At 50.4% G+C, this 19990-nt stretch overlaps 1 protein-coding gene across 1 annotated transcript in view; it reads right to left on the bottom strand.

Annotated features, from left to right (window-relative positions):
• The window catches only part of LOC133283135 (collagen alpha-1(I) chain-like), an 81600-nt gene that overhangs the window by 33271 nt on the left and 28339 nt on the right, over positions 1 to 19990 (bottom strand). The window contains 7 exon segments of the mRNA XM_061479634.1: positions 808 to 1217; positions 1665 to 1926; positions 14946 to 14987; positions 16568 to 16711; positions 17396 to 17591; positions 18132 to 18290; positions 19032 to 19179. Of these exon segments, the coding sequence (XP_061335618.1) occupies positions 808 to 1217; positions 1665 to 1926; positions 14946 to 14987; positions 16568 to 16711; positions 17396 to 17591; positions 18132 to 18290; positions 19032 to 19179 (1361 nt within the window).

The raw sequence follows: 19990 nt of genomic DNA, 5'->3' as shown, positions 1-19990 counted from the left end.
GCCTATGGGGTGGGTATAAAGGCCAAGCTACATGTCCAGAAGCAGCTTTGGCACTGGGGAATGCTGGTTTGTGTTGTGTCCCTGCCCATGGCAGGGGGCTGGAACTGCATGAGCTTTAAGGTCCCTTCCAGCCCAAACCAGGCTGGGATCCTATGAAATGATATAAAACCATTTTCAGCTACTTCCCGCTGAAGACTGGGAACCTCCATGAGGTCTCATCTATTCTAAGTTTACCTTTTAATTCCCATTTTTCCATCCGCTATGATGGATGAACAATCTGACAAAGCTTATCTCAAGTCAATTCAATGCTCTGCTTTGAACCAATACAAATCTGGGGACAACGGGGTGGTAGAGAAGTGATGGACAGCGATGCCAGCAGGTCCATGGGCTGACGCCTGGGGTTTGGTGTGAGGACAGGGTCTGGAGAGGTGGCTTGGCCCCACACTGAGCCCATCAGCCTGCCTCTGGGCAGGACTGTAGAGTCATAGGATGGTTGGAGTTGGAAGGGACCTGAAAGATCCAGGGTAACATGAAAGCCAACAATGTGGTTAAATGACTTGAGACCAATCTCTAGGGAAGGGGAACAATGGAATCATCTTCTCCTCTCCAATTGCCACTGAAGCTTCTTCAGGGACATCAGAAAACCTCCTTCAAGGGCCAGGCTATTGCACAGCCCCATGCTGCCTGCGCTGAGATTTCCCTGCCCGCTTCCCCATGGCGAGCTCTGGCACCAGCACCCTGCACCCACCACCCGCTCCGGAGGGGAAGCAGCACCACGAGCACCCATCCCAGCCCTCCAGCACTCACCGGCAGCCCCGGCGGTCCTGGCAGCCCTGGTGGTCCCGGCTTGACATGACCCTGCTGCCCATGTGTCACCGGTGACACAGGGTGTCCCAGGCGGGCAGCGCCGTCCTCAAGCCCTGGTACAACAGGGCTGGCTGCTGATGGAGGATGCTGCAGGAAACCTTCTGCTGACCCTGACCCAAAGGGACCTTTGGGCACGTTTCCTCTGGGGGCAGCTCCCTGATGTGGCAATGGGGAGACCTTGGTGAAGGTGGAAGGCACGTCCAGGTCAGTGATGGCATTGCCGGGTTTGTCAGGCAGGAGCTGCTGCCGGGTGCCCGCATCACCCATCTGCTTCTCTGTGGTGACATTCTCCTCCCAGGGGTTGGGGGCTCGCTCCTTCTTGGCTGCTCTCAGTGTTTTGATGGAGGAGCCTGGGTGGATAAAAGCACCATCAGGTACCAGGCATCATGGTGGAAGACAGGCTGATAACACTGGGGCTGTTCAGCCTGGAGAAGAGAAGCTGCGTGGAGACATCAGAGCAGCTTCCAGTGTGTGAAGGGGGCTACAAGGATGCAGGCGAGGGACTCTTCATTAGGGACTGCAGTGATAGGACAAGGGGTGATGGGTTTGGACTGAAACGGGAGATTCAGGTTAGATCTAAGGCAGAAGCTCTTCCCTGTGAGGGTGCTGAGGCGCTGGCACAGGGTGCCCAGAGAAGCTGTGGCTGCCCCATCCCTGGCAGTGTTCAAGGCCAGGTTGGACACAGGGGCTTGGAGCAAGCTGCTCTAGTGGAAGGGGTCCCTGCCCGTGGCAGGGGTTGGAGCTGGGTGAGCTTTAAGGTCCCTTCAGCACAAACCATTCCATGATTCTGGACTCACCGGAGCTACCAGGAACCCATGTGTTGGCCCTGCTGAGCCCAGGCCTGCCAGGGTCGGTGATTTTATTATAGGTGGAGTTCAACAGCTCAAAGCCTTCCTCCTCAATAGAAACGCTGCTCTCCTCCTCCTCAGCCAATGGCATCTTGGTGGCAGGGGGTGAAGTCAGAGTGCTCCCATCAGGGGGGATGTTGAGGGTGTCCTGGGCATCCTCCTGCACCCACGGGAGCCCCAGGGTCAAATCTGAATGGGTGAGTCTGGAGTCCTGGCAGAGAAGAAGGAAAACGTGAAATCTGATGTTTTCACCTGTTTTTTCCCCGTTCCTCATTCAGCACACTTGTGCTTCTTAACTTCCCATGTACAGGAATGCTGCTGTGGGAATGAGGTAACCCATGGCTTGTGAGCTCCTCCACCCCAGTTCAGCCACCAACACAAAACTCATCCTCCACAATGGACATGAGCCCGTTGTCAGTGTGGGCCATGCCATGAGCCATGAACCTCCTCCACACAGTGCCAATTGCAATGATCCCCCCCAGTTTCCTCTGCTCAAAGGGCATCACAAGAAAAGCCCATAGAGAAAACCATGAGAGAAACCCAACCTTGAGAGCAATCACTAAAGCAACCCTATAGAGTTACACCAGGGATCAGGCCCCTTCAACCTTCCATTTTGCTGCTTGTGCCTCTTCCAAGGGGGAACAGTACAGGCAGGTTGGAGGGGAGCTCCCACCACACATCTTCCCTTTGTCTCTCGGTGCCACTTCAAATGGTCCCTGCAGGACAATGCAGGTCCCAAGGCATCCTTCAGCCCTACAACCACCCAGATACCGCCCAGGGATGGAGGAACACTGCAATGTTGGTAGAAGTGTCTATGCTCAAAGGCAAAGGAGCGATAAAGGAGTTAACCTGCAGAGAAACACCTGTACTTCCAATGCACATCATGCACCCAGCACTGGTGCAAGTGCCTCAGGCTGGGCTTGCACAGGGAGCCACATGCACACAGGTCCAGCACTGGGTTGATTGCCTGGGGGCTGCGAGCGACCTTCACCTCCCCTGGAACAACAGGCAGCATCCCCATCAGCCCCACATCCCACCACCCCCTCAGAGCTTGCTCCGGGCTCCCACTGAGCTCCATGGGACATGGACAACCTGGTAACCTGTACCCATGGCACTGAGAAGAGCGGGTGGGACCTGAGCCCTGGCTGGGGGCTCATTGGGGCTGGTGCCATGCAGCTCATGAGGAGATAGTCTGTGAGAAGTCACTAGAGGGAGATGCAGGCCCGTGGTTGCCTTGCGGGGCTGCAGGAGGAGCAGGGAGGTACAAGGAGATAGGAAGCATCCTTCCCATCCCAGCTTGTGTTGATTGAATCCATTGCTCTGGTCTTGCTCAGCACCGTGGACCCAAGACGCACGTTTGCCTGGGGGCACAGAGGTGCATTTGGATCAATAGGAAGTGGAAAACCCCAACAATTTCACTGCCAGAAGTGGTGATTCTGTAGGTAAGAACCCAATGGTACTGGTGGGACAGGGGAGATGGCTCCAAGCAGACCCCACTTCTGGAGGGCCATGGGAGGCTGAGGAGACTGCTTAAGCCTTTGCTCTGCTGCTGGGTGCCATCAGATTGGAGATCGCCAACCTCTTCCCATTCCAAGGGGGGAGCAAAAGTGAAAATTCTTATTTTTTCAACTTTCAAAAGTCAAGTTTGAGGAATTTATTTTAAAACCAGCTGAAACTTCTTGCTCAATTGTACAAATTTGGGGGGGGTGGGAATATCTTTGTTCTGTTTAATTTGTTATAATTGACTTTGATTTCAAGCCTTCCTGCACAACCGATTTGATAAGCTAAAGTCCGTCTCAAATCAGAAAAAAGTGTTTTCTTTCCTTTAATATCAAAATAAAATATTTTGGCCTTTTTTCCCTCCCAAAATCTACCCCAAACACATCACTTAAGTCCTAATAAGGGCAAATAAGCACCCTCCTAAAAAATTATCAGTGCCAACAACTACTGCTGATGCCAGCCATGGACACAGCCTGGACACCTCCAAAGAGCATCTCCACACTCACACCCACAGCAGGAGGATGGCCAGGCCCGCAGTGCACCCATTTCTGTTGGCCCCTCTGATGCTCTGGTAGGTAAATACATGAGGGATGCATCTAGGACTGTGTGTAGGTACCAGAGGAAACCACCCTGGGTCACACTCAGGTCTCAGTGTTACCTGGTCCCTGTTTAATCCCTGCAGCTGCAACTTGAAGGAATACTAATAAATAATATAAAATCATAATAAAAATAAAACTTGAAAATGAATAAATAAATGGAATGGGAGGAAATAGGAATATTCCCATTTCAATTTTTCACCCCACTTGCAGAAAGAGACCTGCCCCCCCAAAGGGAGATGCAGTGGTGATGGGTTGAGGTTGCTCTGCTCCTCTGGCCAGTGCTATGTCCCAAGCCAAAGGAGCAGCATTCCTCTAGCACCAGGATTTTTGCTGATACCCCAAATGGCATTAACAGCCATATCTTCAAAGAACAATGTTTGCAGCAGTTAAATAGGCAAGAAGCAGCCTAGCACCAAGGAAGAGGTGTTGAGAATCCTGGGTTTGGGCTTTGTGGATGCTATCACACCCATCAGCTGCATCCAGTGTTTGTCCCACTCAGCACTGTAGGTCCTCCCTGGAGGTCTCTGGGGAAAGAAGGGCAGTTTGGCCACCTCTGCACAGGGTGCCCAGAGAAGCTGTGGCTGCCCCATCCCTGGCAGTGTTCAAGGCCAGGTTGGACACAGGGGCTTGGAGCAAGCTGCTCTAGTGGAAGGTGTTGGTGGCAGGGGTTGGAGCTGGAGGAGCTTTAAGGTCCCTTCAACCCAAACCAAGAGAAGGCTGCGTGGAGACCTCATAGCAGCCTTCCAGTGTCTGAAGGGGGCCTATAGGGATGCTGGGGAGGGACTCTTCATTAGGGACTGTAGTGATACAACAAGGGGTAATGGGTTAAAACTGAAACAGGGGAAGTTTAGATTGGATCTAAGGAGAAAATTCTTTCCTGTTAGGGTGGTGAGGCACTGGAATGGGTTGCCCAAGGAAGTTGTGAATGCTCCATCCCTGGCAATGTTCAAGGCCAGGTTGGACGAGGCCTTGGGTGATGTGATTTAGTGTGAGGTGTCTCTGACCATGGCAGGGGGGTTGGAACTGGATGATCTTAAGGTCCTTTCCGACCCTAACTGTTCTGTGATTCTATGGTCCTATGATAATCGGCAACTCCATGTGGAGCACCACATCTTCCCAGCAGAACACCCTGTGGTTAGTTTAAGCCATTCACAAATGTTAGAAAACAACTCAGGAAGGAGCATCCCCTGTGACAGCATCCACACATCCCTGGAAGCAAACCAGCCTAGCCCTGGAGCCGTGTTCTCCTCTAACCCTACATCCTTTCTCCTGGACATAGTATCCAAATCCCAAGGAACCCCCAGACATCAGCTCACCAGCCCCTCAGGCATGGCTTTTGCAACCCCAGAGCTGCAGGAATAGGGCCTGAAGCCATATAGCATGTGAGGAAGGTGGGGACAGAGCTGCCAGGCATCAGCTTCACCCATGCAAGGTCACATTTGCAGTCCCCTGGGGCAGCACAGGCTCTCAGGAGGACAAGACAGGATCCTTCAGTGCTTTCCCATCACACACATAGTCAGGTACAACCCTTCCCTCTCTTTGCACTTGGGTCCAAGGCAAAGCAAGGCTGTGAAACCTGAGCTGAGGAAAGGCAGAAACCTGCCCTTGCTACATCAGGCTTTCTCCCTCTTGCAGCCCCATAGCACACAGCAGAACCGTTTCCTTCCTTTTCCCTTGCTACACAGCACTACCTGTGTCAGGAGAGGGACCCAAGGGGTTAACGACAGACACCTCCCCACACATCACCCAGCCACTGCAGAGAGGACCAGCACCCTGATCACATTAGTCTTCCCAGACAGACCAGAACCAGTGGATTCAATTACCTGAGGGTAAAACCTCCTTCAATGTAACATACAAGCCAGATTTTGGGTTGTGGTGCTGTTCCTGTTTAAGCTGCGAGCTGGTGGTGGTCAGTAAAGAGCTGTAACAGAAACTCCAAACCAGTGTTCCTTTTACCCCACTAAACTAATAACCCCTAACTGACTTTACAAGGTCCTTTTGGGCAAGAAATCACAGAGCAGCAGCAAAAGCATCCTGGCCAAAGCTTGACTCCATCATTTGTGTGTCTTAAAATCACCTTAAAATCAGAGCAACCATATTCCCTGCAAGGTCATCTTCCCACAGAGCATGAGAGGAGCCAAAGGGGGCCCAACCATACCTGCAGGCAGCTGGGTTACCCCCTTTGGCCCACCCCAACAAGGAGACCCACATCCACCTCGAGTGAGCTGCAGAGCATGGGGCAGACCTGGAGACTCTGCACACCATCAGCTGAGGTGCCCTTGGCTCTGCCATAACCCCTCGACACACACACAAAGCTGATGCTTGGCCATAGTTCCACTCCATTTCACCTTCCCCATGGCTTGTCCAGGAGGAGTTTCTGGGCTGCCCAAGGAGCTTATTGCTCCTATTAACACGCTGCAGTTTCCTCCCTGAACAACAGACCAGAGCTTGCATCATTCGTTAGCAAATCACAGCAAAACTGGGGCAGCTCCATAGCCACTCACTCCAGCATCTGCCCACCAAATACATTTAGTGTTATTTGTAAGCCTCCAGCAGCTGGGAGCCTCAAGAGGAGAATCTGAAGTGTGAAAGGGGCTGAAAACTCATCTTGGAGGGGAGGCAGAGAGAGTTAATTTATAACCCCCCATTCTCCTCCTGGCACAAAGGATGCTTGGCGGTGAGGACCAGGCAACAGATGCTCCTCCTGCACCACACACAGCAGTTAAGCCCTCTGCAATCCCAGCTGCATGCTTCAGTTTGGGGTTTGGCACATAAGAAAACCAATAGAAATGAGAGCTGCTGGGGCAGGGACTTGGCCTATTTGTCAGCTTCAATTAAAATAGTATTAAAAATTGACTCCTTAGCTTTGGATTTTACTGTTTCCAGCCCATTTTGTAGGATGGTTCCTTCAGCCAAAGGAAATTTCTTGTCTTTTTACTTTGGAACCAACTTTTTCATTCAGAAACAGACCCACAGCAATGCAGGACTTTAAGAAAGGGCTTTTCAATGTGGAAGTGGAAATGTTTCCTTTGAGGTGGAACAAAAACCAGGCTGCTGTGACCCGGGTACCAGAATGTGCTGCAGGCTCCCATCCTGAGCCACCCAAGGATGCAGGAAACACCACAAGAGGTGTTTTCTCCTTTCATTTGATTAGGGACTAATGTCTTTTGGGGGAAATGGGGACCTTTCCTTTCCAAGCTCCATCTTGAGACTGAGGACATGAACGCCATTTCCCAACCTAAACCCCCAAGTGGATGCCCACCAGGACCTGTGGTTGCAGGAGACCCATTCATTGGCTTCACATCAGCCCATCTCTAACCTGGAGCTTCCTTTTAGCCAAGGCCTTTGCTAATAACACAAGTCAAGGAAATAAATGCACCCGACAGAGGCAGAAAAAGCAGGATTCGGGCACTGAATCAAAGCAGGGAGCTGGGGGAAGGAGCAGAGGGACAGGAGCAGCTCCAGGTTTTCCCACTGCAGGGATTCACCAGTTTCACAAAGGATGGACAAGCTCAAGGCACGAGCTGCTGCAGCAAGGGGAAAAGCCTGGCTGGGTGATCTCACATTCCCTGCTCACACACGGAACAGGTCAAACAGAGCCAGCCACATGCACCCGTTCCTAGAAGGATCACCAAGGCGCAGTATCCAGGTGGTTACTGCCCCAGGAGCAGCCCAGGGACTGATCCCCAGGGCTCCCAGCCAGGAGGTGCTGGGTGGCTTTCCAGGATGATGTCTCATCTGCAGCACTGGCTGCTGCCATGGAGACTGGGCGCAGGGTTCCAGGGCTGCCACGTGAATGCCTGTAGCAAGAAAGCACTTCAAATCAATGGGCTGGTGCACGGAATTGTTTCTTTTAGTATTATTTTTTGCTGGTAAAAAAAGCCACCAGATGCCTAAAGACACCTTGAAAGTCCCAGGCAAAGACACTATAAAAGGGTGCCATCAAATCCAGTCAGATGAATCAGCAATGGCATCTCTAAGGGAACCAGAGGGAAGGTTTCTAAACACCAGCCCTTCACCCCACAGCCAGCAGCAGACATCCTCACCACAGCTCCCCCGGAGATGCTGACGTCCTTGTGCCTGAAGGCACAATAAAATGGGGTCCCTAATGCAAACCCAGCCTGCCCTGACACCACCACTCATCCTGCAAGCCAGGCCTCCAGCCCAGCCCCATGTAGCTGGAAAGAGGCTTTGCACCAGGTTTGGAGCCTGCATCCATGTAGATGCTCATGAGCACCACCGTGGTTGAGCCGTGATGGACCAGTGCTCAGCTCCACAGAGCAAGCCCTGCTGCCAAGGGCTCCTACAGGCCTGAGGAGCCCCCGTGGGGAGAACCTCATCAGCTCTGCTCCTTGTTTATACACCCCAGACAAGCTCCTAAGAAGGGGACAAATGTCAGCAGGTAGGGAACCACCTATAAACAAGATATCAGCACCACTCTGCTCCATGGGGTATTGCAGGGGCTGCATGATGAAGCCCATGAGCATCAATAGCCAGAAATGATTTGACATAGGACAGCAGCTGCCTCAAAGGGAACAAGGGGAATATTTGCTCTCAGCACAGCAGTCCCTGGAGAGGATATAAAGACATGGCTGTGGTTTATGAAGTGAAATAAAGAATAGAAGGCTTTTTCTTCCAAAAACTATATAGCAAGTTCATGTGGTTTTGACGTTACAATCTTGTTGCTTTGGGGTTTTGTTTTTATTAAAGAGAGGCTTGAAATAGACCTTTAATGGTGGGGAAAGAAGCTAAACCCTAAGTACTTCAGCTTTCCAACCCGAGCTGTATTTCTCCCTCCAACCAATTTTGATCCAAAGGGGTAATTCCCTTAAAATATGCTTTGCAACCACAGCACTGAGAAGTCTCAGCTATGGCCACTTGGAAGAGAACTTGGTGCTTCATCCTGGATGTCCTGAAGAAGACCATTAATGGTATCAGCACCATGCTGCCCCACGGGGCATTGCAGGGGCTGCAGAATTAAGCCCACAAAGCCCAAATAATTTGACAGGAGAGAGGGGAGGCCTGGATTAGAAAAATTCTGGAGATCCTGCCTCATGGAACAGCTCTGCAAAGCTAAACCGGTCAGTTCTTCAAAGGGAAGTCACTTGTAGGCAAGGTGACACAAAAGAAGGATCTGGAGCTGTTGGAGCGAGGCCAGAGGAGGCCACGGAGATGCTGCGAGGGCTGGAGCAGCTCTGCTCTGGAGCCAGGCTGAGAGAGCTGGGCTGGGGCAGCCTGGAGAAGAGAAGGCTCCTGAAGGGGAGACCTGAGAGCAGCTCCAGTGCCTGAAGGGGCTGCAGGAAAGCTGGAGAGGGGCTTGGGACAAGGGGTGTAGGGACAGGCCAAGGGGAATGGCTTTAACCTGCCAGAGGGGAGACTGAGATGAGCTCTTAGGCAGAAGCTCTTCCCTGTGAGGGTGCTGAGGCGCTGGCACAGGGTGCCCAGAGAAGCTGTGGCTGCCCCATCCCTGGCAGTGTTCAAGGCCAGGTTGGACACAGGGGCTTGGAGCAAGCTGCTCTAGTGGAAGGGGTCCCTGCCCATGGCAGGGCTTGGAGCTGGAGGAGCTTTAAGGTCCCTTCCAACACAAACCAGGTTGGGATAAGACATCCAAGCACAGATGGCATCAGGTGAGGAAGAGCACAATGGGAAGTCCTGAACCCTTCTTCCCTAAAAGACCAGGTACAAACGTTATTGTCACCAGATGCCCAGATCTTATGAACCACAAACTGTGAAGCACTGCATGGGCAGAAGCTGAAGCATTCATGTATTTAATAGGTGAAGCCAGCATGGAACAAGTCCATAGGTCACACAGCAGCCAGGGAATGCCAGGTCCAGCCCTGGCAGCCTGCACTGACATGGAATTGATTTCCTACATATTGCAGACAAGCAGTTTTTAATTCAGCTTCACCATCTGGCATGGGAAAGGTCTGGACTGGAAACTCTCATCTGGTGAGCTCAGGGAAATGGGTCTCTAAGCTGAAGCGGTCTCTCAGGCACAAGGAATCATGACTGAATTACTCTGGTTCTGTGTAAACAGAACAAAAAGCCAAGATCAATAGCATAGATGCTTGCTCCTTTAAGTAAGCCAAATTTAGAGAAGAACCAGCTGAGAAAGGCAAACTGGGAACTGCTTTCAACAGCTCAGGAGTTGTCCAAAGGCTTGAGAGCAGAGGAAGAAGGATGCGGTTTCAAACCCCCCTGAAATAATTTATGGGAAGGAGCACAAATTGAAAGCAGCCATTAAGAATGATGAAACAGAAGGAAAAAGGAATTAGCATGTGCTAAAAGCAATACAGAGCCTATCATCTGCAGAAAATCAACTTGGACAAGGAAAGTACAGAAGTGTCTGACCCACACCTCCCTTGTTGCAGCATCTTCATCGTGGTCCCCTGCCACGTGGAAGTGTCCAAACCACCCTCAGCAGTGTGGGAAACCAAATCTCTGCCCATGTTTCAGACAATGCAGATGACAACAAAATGCTTCCCATTCCAGCAGTGCAAAGGAGGAGGGGTTATCGATCCCCTCCTGATAATACAAGCAAAGCAGCATTAAAATAGCAGGCTCTCCCAAAGACGAGCACTGATTTGGCTCAGAAAGCTGGGGGAGCTCCAGGGGACTGGGAAAAGGCTTTATGTTGTGCCAATACGAGGGAGAAAATGAAGGCAAACAGGAGGCCTGGAGTAATTACAGACCTCTTCCCTCACGTAGAACCCACGTTAATAACAGAGCAACTGATATGGGGCTCATTAATAGAGAAACCACAGATAACGTAATTAGTGCCATGGCTTTGCAAAGAGCTGCTGTGTAACTAACTTGGGATCTTGCCTGAGGAGATTACGAGTGTTTTGCTGAGAAAGATAACAGTGTTGATGTAATGATCCTGGACTTCTGTAGGGCTTTGCTGGTCGTACACGTTGATAGCATGATCCAAAACCTCAGTTGACGTCCTAACTGGTGAACAGGTTAAAACCCAGCTTGGAGCATGTACGTCTACAGGAGCTCAGACAACGAGCATCACACTGCCCTAGGTTCCAGCTAGGTCAGGCAAGGGAACGTGTATTTCAAAGCTTAGGGTCTTCTCTCAGGAAACACATTTTTGTCAATAGAAGTCTCTCTTACTCAACAGACAAAGGTAAAATGTGATTTATAAACCTAAGATCAGAGAAAGACGATTTAAACTGCTTTTTCCAGCACGTTTTAGCATCAGGCCCCTGGAAGATGGTCATGAGGAAGTTACAGATCAAGGCTGGAGTCTTTGCTAAGCAAGCTGTATTGATTTAGAGGAATAATCACCAGGAAACCCTGTGGGCTGTGTTCAGCAGTAGATCAGGTCATTATTGGATCTGCAGCATCCACAGCAGGAGTCTATGGAAGAGAAGCCTCTTCTGGTGCTTCCTCATTGCTCTGCACCAGCCGCTGCTTCCTCAGAGAGGTGCACAGGGCTGCAGCCCTCAGCTGAGGCATCACTGTCCTCCTCTACTTGCTTTGGGCCAGATGTGCAGGCTCTTGTGTGCCAGGAACATCTGCTCCATCAGAACTGGAGTAGCTCAGCACAGTGAGCCCCAAATCACTGCCCCATGGGAGCAAGGGGAGGAAATCTTGCTCATGAGTTTCAGGTTGGACACAGGGGCTTGGAGCAAGCTGCTCTAGTGGAAGGGGTCCCTGCCCATGGCAGGGGTTGGAGCTGGATGAGCTTTAAGGTCCCTTCCAACACAAACCAGGCTGGGATGCTATGGTGTCTGACAGGCAGGTGGTGGATTTGGGAAGTGAATATGCTGTAAGCAAATAATAAACAAGAGAAATGATTTCTTGTTGGAGAAGATGCCTCAGCAGTGCCCTGTTTTCACAGGGGGGTTTTAGGGCTCCCTGGTATCCCACCCAGGCAATCGAACTGAAGCAACCCAAAAGCCTGAACATCCCCGCAAGCTCCGCACCCAGGGGCCACAATCGGACTGGAAAGACTCTGAAGGACTCCCCCTGCTCCCTGCAGCACTCTCAAACAGCGCCGGTGCCTTTCCTCCAACCCATTTCTGGGTGGCCTTCAGGCAGAGGGCAGCGCTGCTGCATTGCACCCAGATGTGGCTGCCGCAGGACATGAAACACCGGTGGGAAGTGCCATGCCCCATGAAGCTGCGGATCAAGCCAAGCCCTTGCTGCAATACTCCTGCCATAAGGCAAGCCATAAGTCAGCAAGGACGCAAACCCTGAACCCGGGCAGGAGGTCAGACCATAAAGGGCTGCAGAGCAGCTGTAACTCACTACAGGATGCCTCAGGACTCGATTAGATGGAATAGCACTTTATGGCTTTGACCCGGGGTGTGGTTAAACACTGCGGTTCAAACCGGCACACTCCATCACATTTATCACACTGTGGATTTGAGGTGAAATAAATTATCCACAAACACTTTATCCTACTTAAACTGGCTTCAGAAGTCTTCAGGTGGCTGAGATACACAGACACAGGCTTCGGGCTGCTCTGATTTAAAGGAAGGATGCCCTGGTACTTCATTAAGCAATCAAAGGTGCTAACAAGAAATTAGCCATTAAACCTCCATTTACTGCTCTCAAAAACTATCTGTAAGATGGACCTTCTTCCTAAAGCTGAAGTAGAACTAGGATTTCTTCTGCCATAAAAAATCCCAGGGTCTTTTCCTCTCTTCCTTGCATATGAATTCTCATCAAAACCATCACATTGTGATTTGCTTTATTCAATTGGAATGTTTCTCAGTATGATCAAAAGCTAGAAAGTCCTGTCAAGTCAGATCTTTTACTCTGTACATATGATATATTCAACCCTCAACAAGAAAAGAAGCTTTTAGTTAAAACTCAGATTGATGACAACAAAACCTCACTAGAAATACTCTGTTTTGCCATCCAGGTCAGTGATGTCCAAGCTCATTTTGCTCCATGTTCTCTGCTGGCACCAAGCGTTGCCTGCATTGTGCCACACAGGAGTCTCCTGTTAAGCACAGGAGCAGAGACAAGCACGTTCCCAACACACTTCTGGATCATTTGGCCTTGTCCAAAGCCCCTCTCCAGGTTTCCTGTAGCCCCTTTAGGCATTGGAAGGCTGAATCTCAGCAGCAGTTTGAGCTGTCCAAAGAATTAAACCTGTGAATTTTTGTCTCGTTGGAACCCAATGGGATTTCAGCTTTATTTGACTTTGGTTGAACAGCTTTAGGATCCCAGTTTAAATTGCTTTGGAAAAAGCCATTCAGTGGAGTAATCAGCTCAGCCCTTCTGCTCATGTTCAGTACAGGCACACAAAGAGAAGCCAAAAGGCAGGAGAAGGGGTTCAATACCATCCCTATCTCAAACATTACTCATATATTACAATCTTCCCCTCAAAATAACAAACCCACAGAAGGAATAGACCGCAATTCACCATAATTTAGGCTGCCAGTAACAGGCAGCTAATCCAGTGCCGCCATCCACTTCTATCTTCCCCACAGGCATCCTAGCCTTCTGTAATGACTTAGCTCTAATCAGTAAAGAAGGAATTCCCTGATACACTGATTTACGAACAAAGGCATGGGAAGTGTAACTCCAAAGCATAGCTTCAAGGTGCCCCTGCAGCAGAGCTGATCTGCTCTTCATTACTGTCACACCGCAACGCGTTAGCAGCACATTTCTTTCTCTTAATAAATTCACACGCCAAAGACCCTGAGGCCTCTCTGGGGCTGATTAAGTGCTTGAAAACCAAACTTGTCCCGAATCCAGAATATCCTTATTCTTTCCCTGGGGGCCTATGAATTTCACCACTTTTCTCAAGGGCAGCATCTCCCCAATTCACACCAGTCGCCAGGAGAAGAGCATCGGATGGGGGAGCACATCCTGACCAGGATCCAACAGGATTTGAGGACGAATTGCAACGAAGAGACCACCATAAAGACACACTCAGGGGAGCAATTTTGCCATCTCAGTTCATTATCACCGTCGCAAATCCAACCCACAAGCAGCCTCATCAGCACACCAGCAGCACGCTCATCTGTACTGCTGCAACCCTTGTGTCACCCAGCTCCAGAGCTGCATGAGGCCACTTGGGCAGAAGTGAGGCACAAGTTGCACAAAGGAGTACTAAGGTGTAGTCAGTTTAAGCCAGGAGTGAGAGCAGAGACCATCCCCAAACAGTTAACAGCAGTGCCTGGGAGGGTGAGGGGAGCACAGACAGGACTGCTCTGCTCACACACACACAGATCTCATTTTACATTTGCTGGCAGCTTTCCCCCTCAGGATGTCTGTTTGCAAGAACCTGAACAATGAACCTTGGCCACAGATCCCAAATACAGCAGAAACATAAAGGATGTGCAGCACTCACCCCCCCGATGCACGCAGAGGAGCTGGAGCCATGCTCCGAGCAGCTCTGATGGGGAAGCAGCAGCCTTCAGTCCCATGAAGTGGGGAGCAGCTGCCCCGCTCCCACCACCAGACATGGAGCTATGCCAAGGAACTGCGATGCTTTAACCCCCAGAATCACAACCACCTTCAACCACTGCAGAGCTTGGGCCTTTCCCACCTCAACCACAGCAAGTTGGACAAAGCCTTGGGTGCCATGGTTTAGTGTGAGGTGTTTCTGCCCATGGCAGGGGGGTTGGAACTGGATGATCTTAAGGTCCTTTCCAACCCGAACTATTCTATGATTCTGTGATTCTAAGCAGCAGCAGCAAGTCCTCCCCATGCACCAGACCCCACACATGGGCAGAAGCCGCAGTCATCAGCCTCCTGCTTTCTCCTGTACCACGCAGAGACCTGCCAGCCTCACTGCTTCCTTCCCTCCAAGCACTTCCAGCCAGGCTCGCAGGCAGATCCTGTGCACGCAGTGGGCTCATCCATCTCATTGCCGCCTTCCTCAAGCCACAACTCTTGGGCCCAGTGTAACTGCTCAGGAAGGTCACCTAAACACTTCCCTCGACCTCCAGCTCCAAGACACAAGTTACACTCAAACCATTAACGAGAGACACGGCAAGAAAAATAAGTAGGTGCCTTGATGGGGTTTTTCGGGGGCTTTTTACCCAAATGATTGCTGGAGCAACTCAGTTATCCAGGAGAGATTATGATGGTGAGACATAGAGGGACATAGGGAGGGGTGTTCCCTGCACATACCCCCTGCAGCAGCGCAGAAGAGTCATACCTGAGCAGATGAGTCCTGGATTTCATTGGTTTCTTTTGGCACCTAGACAGTTGGAGAGAGAAAGAGAAGCATCACTGCCCGAGGACCTGCTCTGATTTCAGCATTGCTTCGTGTTGGCCCCAGAACTGAAACGCTCACTGCCTCCAATGGCACGGGAAACATCCAGGGAATGCACACGGGGAACCAGGCATTCATAACAACGTGGGGGAACAACTTTTGATGAAAGCTCTCAAGTCTCTGGGTGGTTTTTGCAGTTTTTGGTTTTAGAACCCATCCGTCCTGAGGAGGATCAAGGGGTGGGAACCATCCTGTGGAATCCCACTTGCAGTCAATTCAATGATGCTTCAAACCTCAAAGCTTTCTCCCTGCTGGGTAAGCCCCTGGAGACATTCAAGTGAGTGCTCCGGGCCTACAGAGCATAATATAATGTATTATATACATTAATATATACATGTTAATGTGTATCACATGTATAGTATGTATGTTATATATTAACATAATATAGACGTTAAAAGCAGGTTAAGAGGAATCCGTGATGGGTTAGAGGACACATCTCTTAGCTTTTAAAGCATAGAATCAATTTATAGCTCTAGGGAGTGAATCCAACTTATCTTGGAGATACAGCCAGCACATAAGGGCTGACAGCATGAGAAAAGCTAGGGATCATTTTGGGAATGCTCATGGGATACACTTACTAGGAACTCTGACACACTGATCTTTCTTACATCAGGAAGCTTTGCCATCTAGCTGTGCTAGCAATAGGATCCCAGAGGAAGGAAACACTGGGTAGGACCCAGACTGAGCAGATTCCCTACCCCACAACCAGTTCCCTCCCTGACACTGCCCTTTCCCATCAGCAATCCCACCTTCTCATTAGACCACCAGAAAAGTGTATTACGCATGGGAGGTTCATGCCAAACACTGACATTAGGCACGTCCCTCTTTAGCAAGCCTTTTCTAGGCAGCTACAAGCCCTTCAGGATACCCGGCCTAGAGAGGTGAGAGATGAGGTATCTCCCTGACCCAACTCCAGCTCCTGAGGTGCTTCATGTCTCTGGTGTTTCAGTGTGTGATCTGGGCTCGTGGGCACACAGATACCTCTGGAATATTTGCTGAACACCAAAACAGGAGCAAAATCCACAAAACCTCCATTTTCCAGCAAACAGGAGACAGCCTTTGATGGGACAATGCACCAAAGGGTTCAATCTTGCTGGGACAGAGCAAGAACTTCAAAGCCATGTACAACTCCCAAGTAAAGCCTTCACCCCCTCCCAAAAGCAGAGCTCCAGCTGCAGCATTACTCAACAGCTACTCACAGCTTCCCTGTGTTAAACACATGAGCACATACAGTCATACACACACCCAGGCTTGCTTTGGCTCAGAAACTCTCCCTTTACTCATCCTCCCTTTGCACCAAGCCCATCTATGACCTGAAGGGAGGGTTTGGGTGGTGAACGAAGAAACACCCTATGTGCTGGCCACCATCACCTCCTTGCATCGCAACTCAAACTGGAGACCCAAGCGCTTCCAGGCTGTATTAACACCCTGGGTTGGTCCTTTCATTTGAACTGTGCTGCACCAAAGAGGAGCAATCCCAGTTTTACAGCTGCCCTCAGCCCTACCTCTGGCCAGGCTGTTGCAAGCTCCCATGGGGAACCGAAGCGGTTGAGGTTGAAGGAGGATGCGCACGTTGGGTTGTAGCTGCGGCAGTGCTCACCGGCGGCTGCTGGGTCTCCCATCACGAAGGTCAGTTGCTGTAGAGCACCCTGGGGAGGAAGACACACAGAAACCATAGTTTAGCCCTGTTGCCTCCAGAGCAGGATGGTCTGGGGGGCCGTCTTCAGCCTCTCATAACCAGGGACTTCTTTAAAGGATGGTTTAGGCAATCAGTATTCACTGCCTGTCTTCAAGAGCTGGATGCAAAGGCTGAAAGCATCTTCTTCAGGCTGAGCAGTCCCAACTCTTGGATATCAACACAAAGCCATACAAAAACTCTGGGAACCTGGCCTTTGAGTTTATCAGGCATTTTAACACTGCCATCTACTTTGAACTGCGGGGAACCCTTTGCCTGTAAAGTCCCCAGAGCAGGGACTTCACGTTCAACACAATGCATGGGACGAGTTCCTCACCAGCTGCTTTGTAGGCTAACTGCACAGATGACTTCTGTACCTGGTACAAGTCATGGTCAACAAGGGAATATGAGTGTAAGCCTGTGACCTAGAGGTCTCTCCTGCTGACCTGACTGCTGCACTTGTGTTGCCCTGACCCAAAATCAAGCACTTTACACAATTCAAAGCATTTGCAAAGCTCATCCTTCCCAATGAAAATAAATGGTGCGTTAAGGAAGACAAAGCAATGGATTCCTTCAGAGGGAGTTGCAACCCCACTTCATGCAGCTAGAGCAGACCATGTCCTCCAATACAGCCCTGCCAAGCCTATCCAGCTCTCACCTTAAAGGGGATCTCAAAGGACTCGATCAGGCCTCCAACGATGATCAGCCCCTCAGTGTTCACTCCCATCCCAAAATAGTTGGACCAGCTCACTCTGTCCACCAGCCGGCAGTCCACGTGCAACTCCAGCCTCTCCAGGGAGATGCTGAGAGCAACCCGGTGCCAGTGCCCATCGCCAAGGAAGGAAACTGGGAACCTGCATGTCCCGGAGTGGGAAGGGAAGAGGCATAACATGAAAACTTGAGTCCTACACCTTCTGCAGGACAAGGCTTCATCCCTACCAGCTCCCAGGGTCTCATTATCCATCCTTAGAGTAGATGCAAAGGACAAAACTAGAGAAATCGAGTCTACCTGCTGTGACAAGTAAGCACCATCACTTCTCTTCCAGCATGAGGATGCTGTTTCTATCCAATGGATTTGGGCACTTCTACAACCAGTTGAGGTGTCTGGGAAATTATTGGTATTTGGGTCTCTCCCCACTTGATTTATCCCTTGAATCTTTCTGTTCTTTGCTTTGTTTGACAGATCTGCATTGTTTTGACAGTGCAGTTAGGTAGGGACTACCTATGCAGTCCCACCACTAGGTCTGAGGGGCTGCCACTCATGAGGGGACATGACCTTGATTCAGCTGAGGTGGGCTCAGAGCAGAGCCCAGAGTGGGAAACCTTAAGTCTGGCCTTGGGAGTAATAATGGAAGCATGGAAAGGGAGAAAGAGCCACCTGAGCTAGAACTTACTCATAGTGCCTCCTCCTTGTGGTGACAAAGACCAAGGCATATGGGTTGATCCTGATCTGGAAGAGCACATGGCTCCGATGGCTGAGGATGGTCACAAGGCTGGTGTCCTCCTTCAGCGAGTACCTGAGCTTCATGAGCACGCTCAGCTCATCTGCAAAGCTAATAGAAAGAAATGACACATTGTGCAGTGTCTGCTGTGTCACCATGAGCTTCCTTCTAAGGACAAAAACCCCTGAATCAGAGCACAAATGAGCTCAATGAGAGGAGGATAAACGCAAAATGAGAGCAAACAATCATTCAGGTTATAGGGTCAGAGACTCAAAGAGCAGCAGGCAGGCCAAAATCAGCACTGTCCATACAATCTCTATTCATCTCTCAGGTGCAATCTCAGCACATGTCTGTGCGGCTGTGCGTGACTTCCCATGGGACTCCTGCTTTGCCCATGGCTGAGACTGGGTGGTGACACAGTTACAAGAAGCTCTTCCATGCTGCCTTCTCTCACCATGTCCTTGTCCAAAGAAAGCTGCAGCCCTACATCAAGAACAGCAAAGGTTTGAACTTGTCTATGCTTCCACAGACCCGTGCCTTGGTATCAAGCAATGCTGATGAAGATGGCTGTGCTCTCTTGCTCTCTCCAGTTATGTGCTGGAGCAGAGAAATCTTCCCAATGTGAGCACCAAGAAAACATATTCCTGGAAATGGTCAGTCAATGGTGTGCCAATGTCTTCCCTGCACACAATCAAGAAAGATGGAAGAAGCACTGGGCTCATAAGAGCTCAGAGTGGATGCGTTATCTTTGTGTCATGGAATAGGGTCTTAAAGTAACCCCTCAAACCAACACGAATGCATGAGTTGACTCTGAGCACCACCACCCCACCCCATCCCCTGAAGGCAGCTTACCTGTCCCCAAACGCCTCTCTGGTGGGGATGTTCAGGGTAGCATACTGCCCAATCTCCAGGATGCTGCAGTTGGCTTCATCATGGCCAAAGGAGACATTGCTGAGGTCCTGTGCATGGGAAGTGATTTTGTCCAGCAAGTCCACTTCATCTGTGTGGAGGGAGAGAATAAGAGAGATGCTCAGCAGCTGAGACACCTTCCCTACAGGGCTCTGCTCTGTTAGGCAACAGACAAAGCCCCCAGGAAGCACAGAATGCAATCTGGAGAAACTAAAATAATCCACAAACTCAGTAAACTTGGATCAAAACAAGCATCCAAATAACCTCAGAAGCACCCAGGTGGTATTTCTGATACAGAACATGTGTTTCAAGGCTCGTGTCCCAAAGACATGAAGGGCCACTCTTACCCCAGCAACAGTGGTACCTTTATGCCCATATAGTTGGGATGCTCAGGACTGTAAAGCAGAGCCCGGGACACAGATGTCCTAAAACACAAGCCCTGGATCAGCTGGGTACAGAAAATCCTGCTCAGTCCTAAGGTTCCTTGTTGAAGTTTGCCCAATTTCAATGGAGAATTGGACCAAGGAGTGGGGTGAAGTTACCGTGTCCCTCACTGAGAGACGTGTCCCGAACAGGTAGGAAACTCCATCAGGAGCTGTGCATCACACCAACACCCCTTTGCCATCAGGTGAAAGACCCAGTTTCAGAGCAGTGCTGTGAACACACAAGATGGTTTGAACCGGGTGAGAGGCCCCTGATCTGAGCTATTTGGCAGCACCATCACTTCATCTCCTGAGGAGCTTTTAATTCCCTTGGTGAACAGAGACAATCCCTTTCCAAGCTCATTCATCGACTAAAGAATCCTTCAGCTACAGAAACACCATACAGAAAACTGTTGAAAACCACAAGGTTTCTTGCTCCCCTCTATTAGCAAGAAAACTTGCAGCCATCTGGCTCTACCC

Source organism: Pezoporus flaviventris, unplaced genomic scaffold, assembly GCF_033815535.1.
Source record: "Pezoporus flaviventris isolate CSIRO_AGI_PZ_B2104156 unplaced genomic scaffold, CSIRO_AGI_Pfla_v1 ptg000154l, whole genome shotgun sequence".
NCBI classification, from domain to species: Eukaryota; Metazoa; Chordata; class Aves; order Psittaciformes; family Psittacidae; genus Pezoporus; species Pezoporus flaviventris.
The sequence above is the reverse complement of the archived record's forward strand: the minus strand, read 5'-3'. Positions and strand labels throughout refer to the sequence as shown.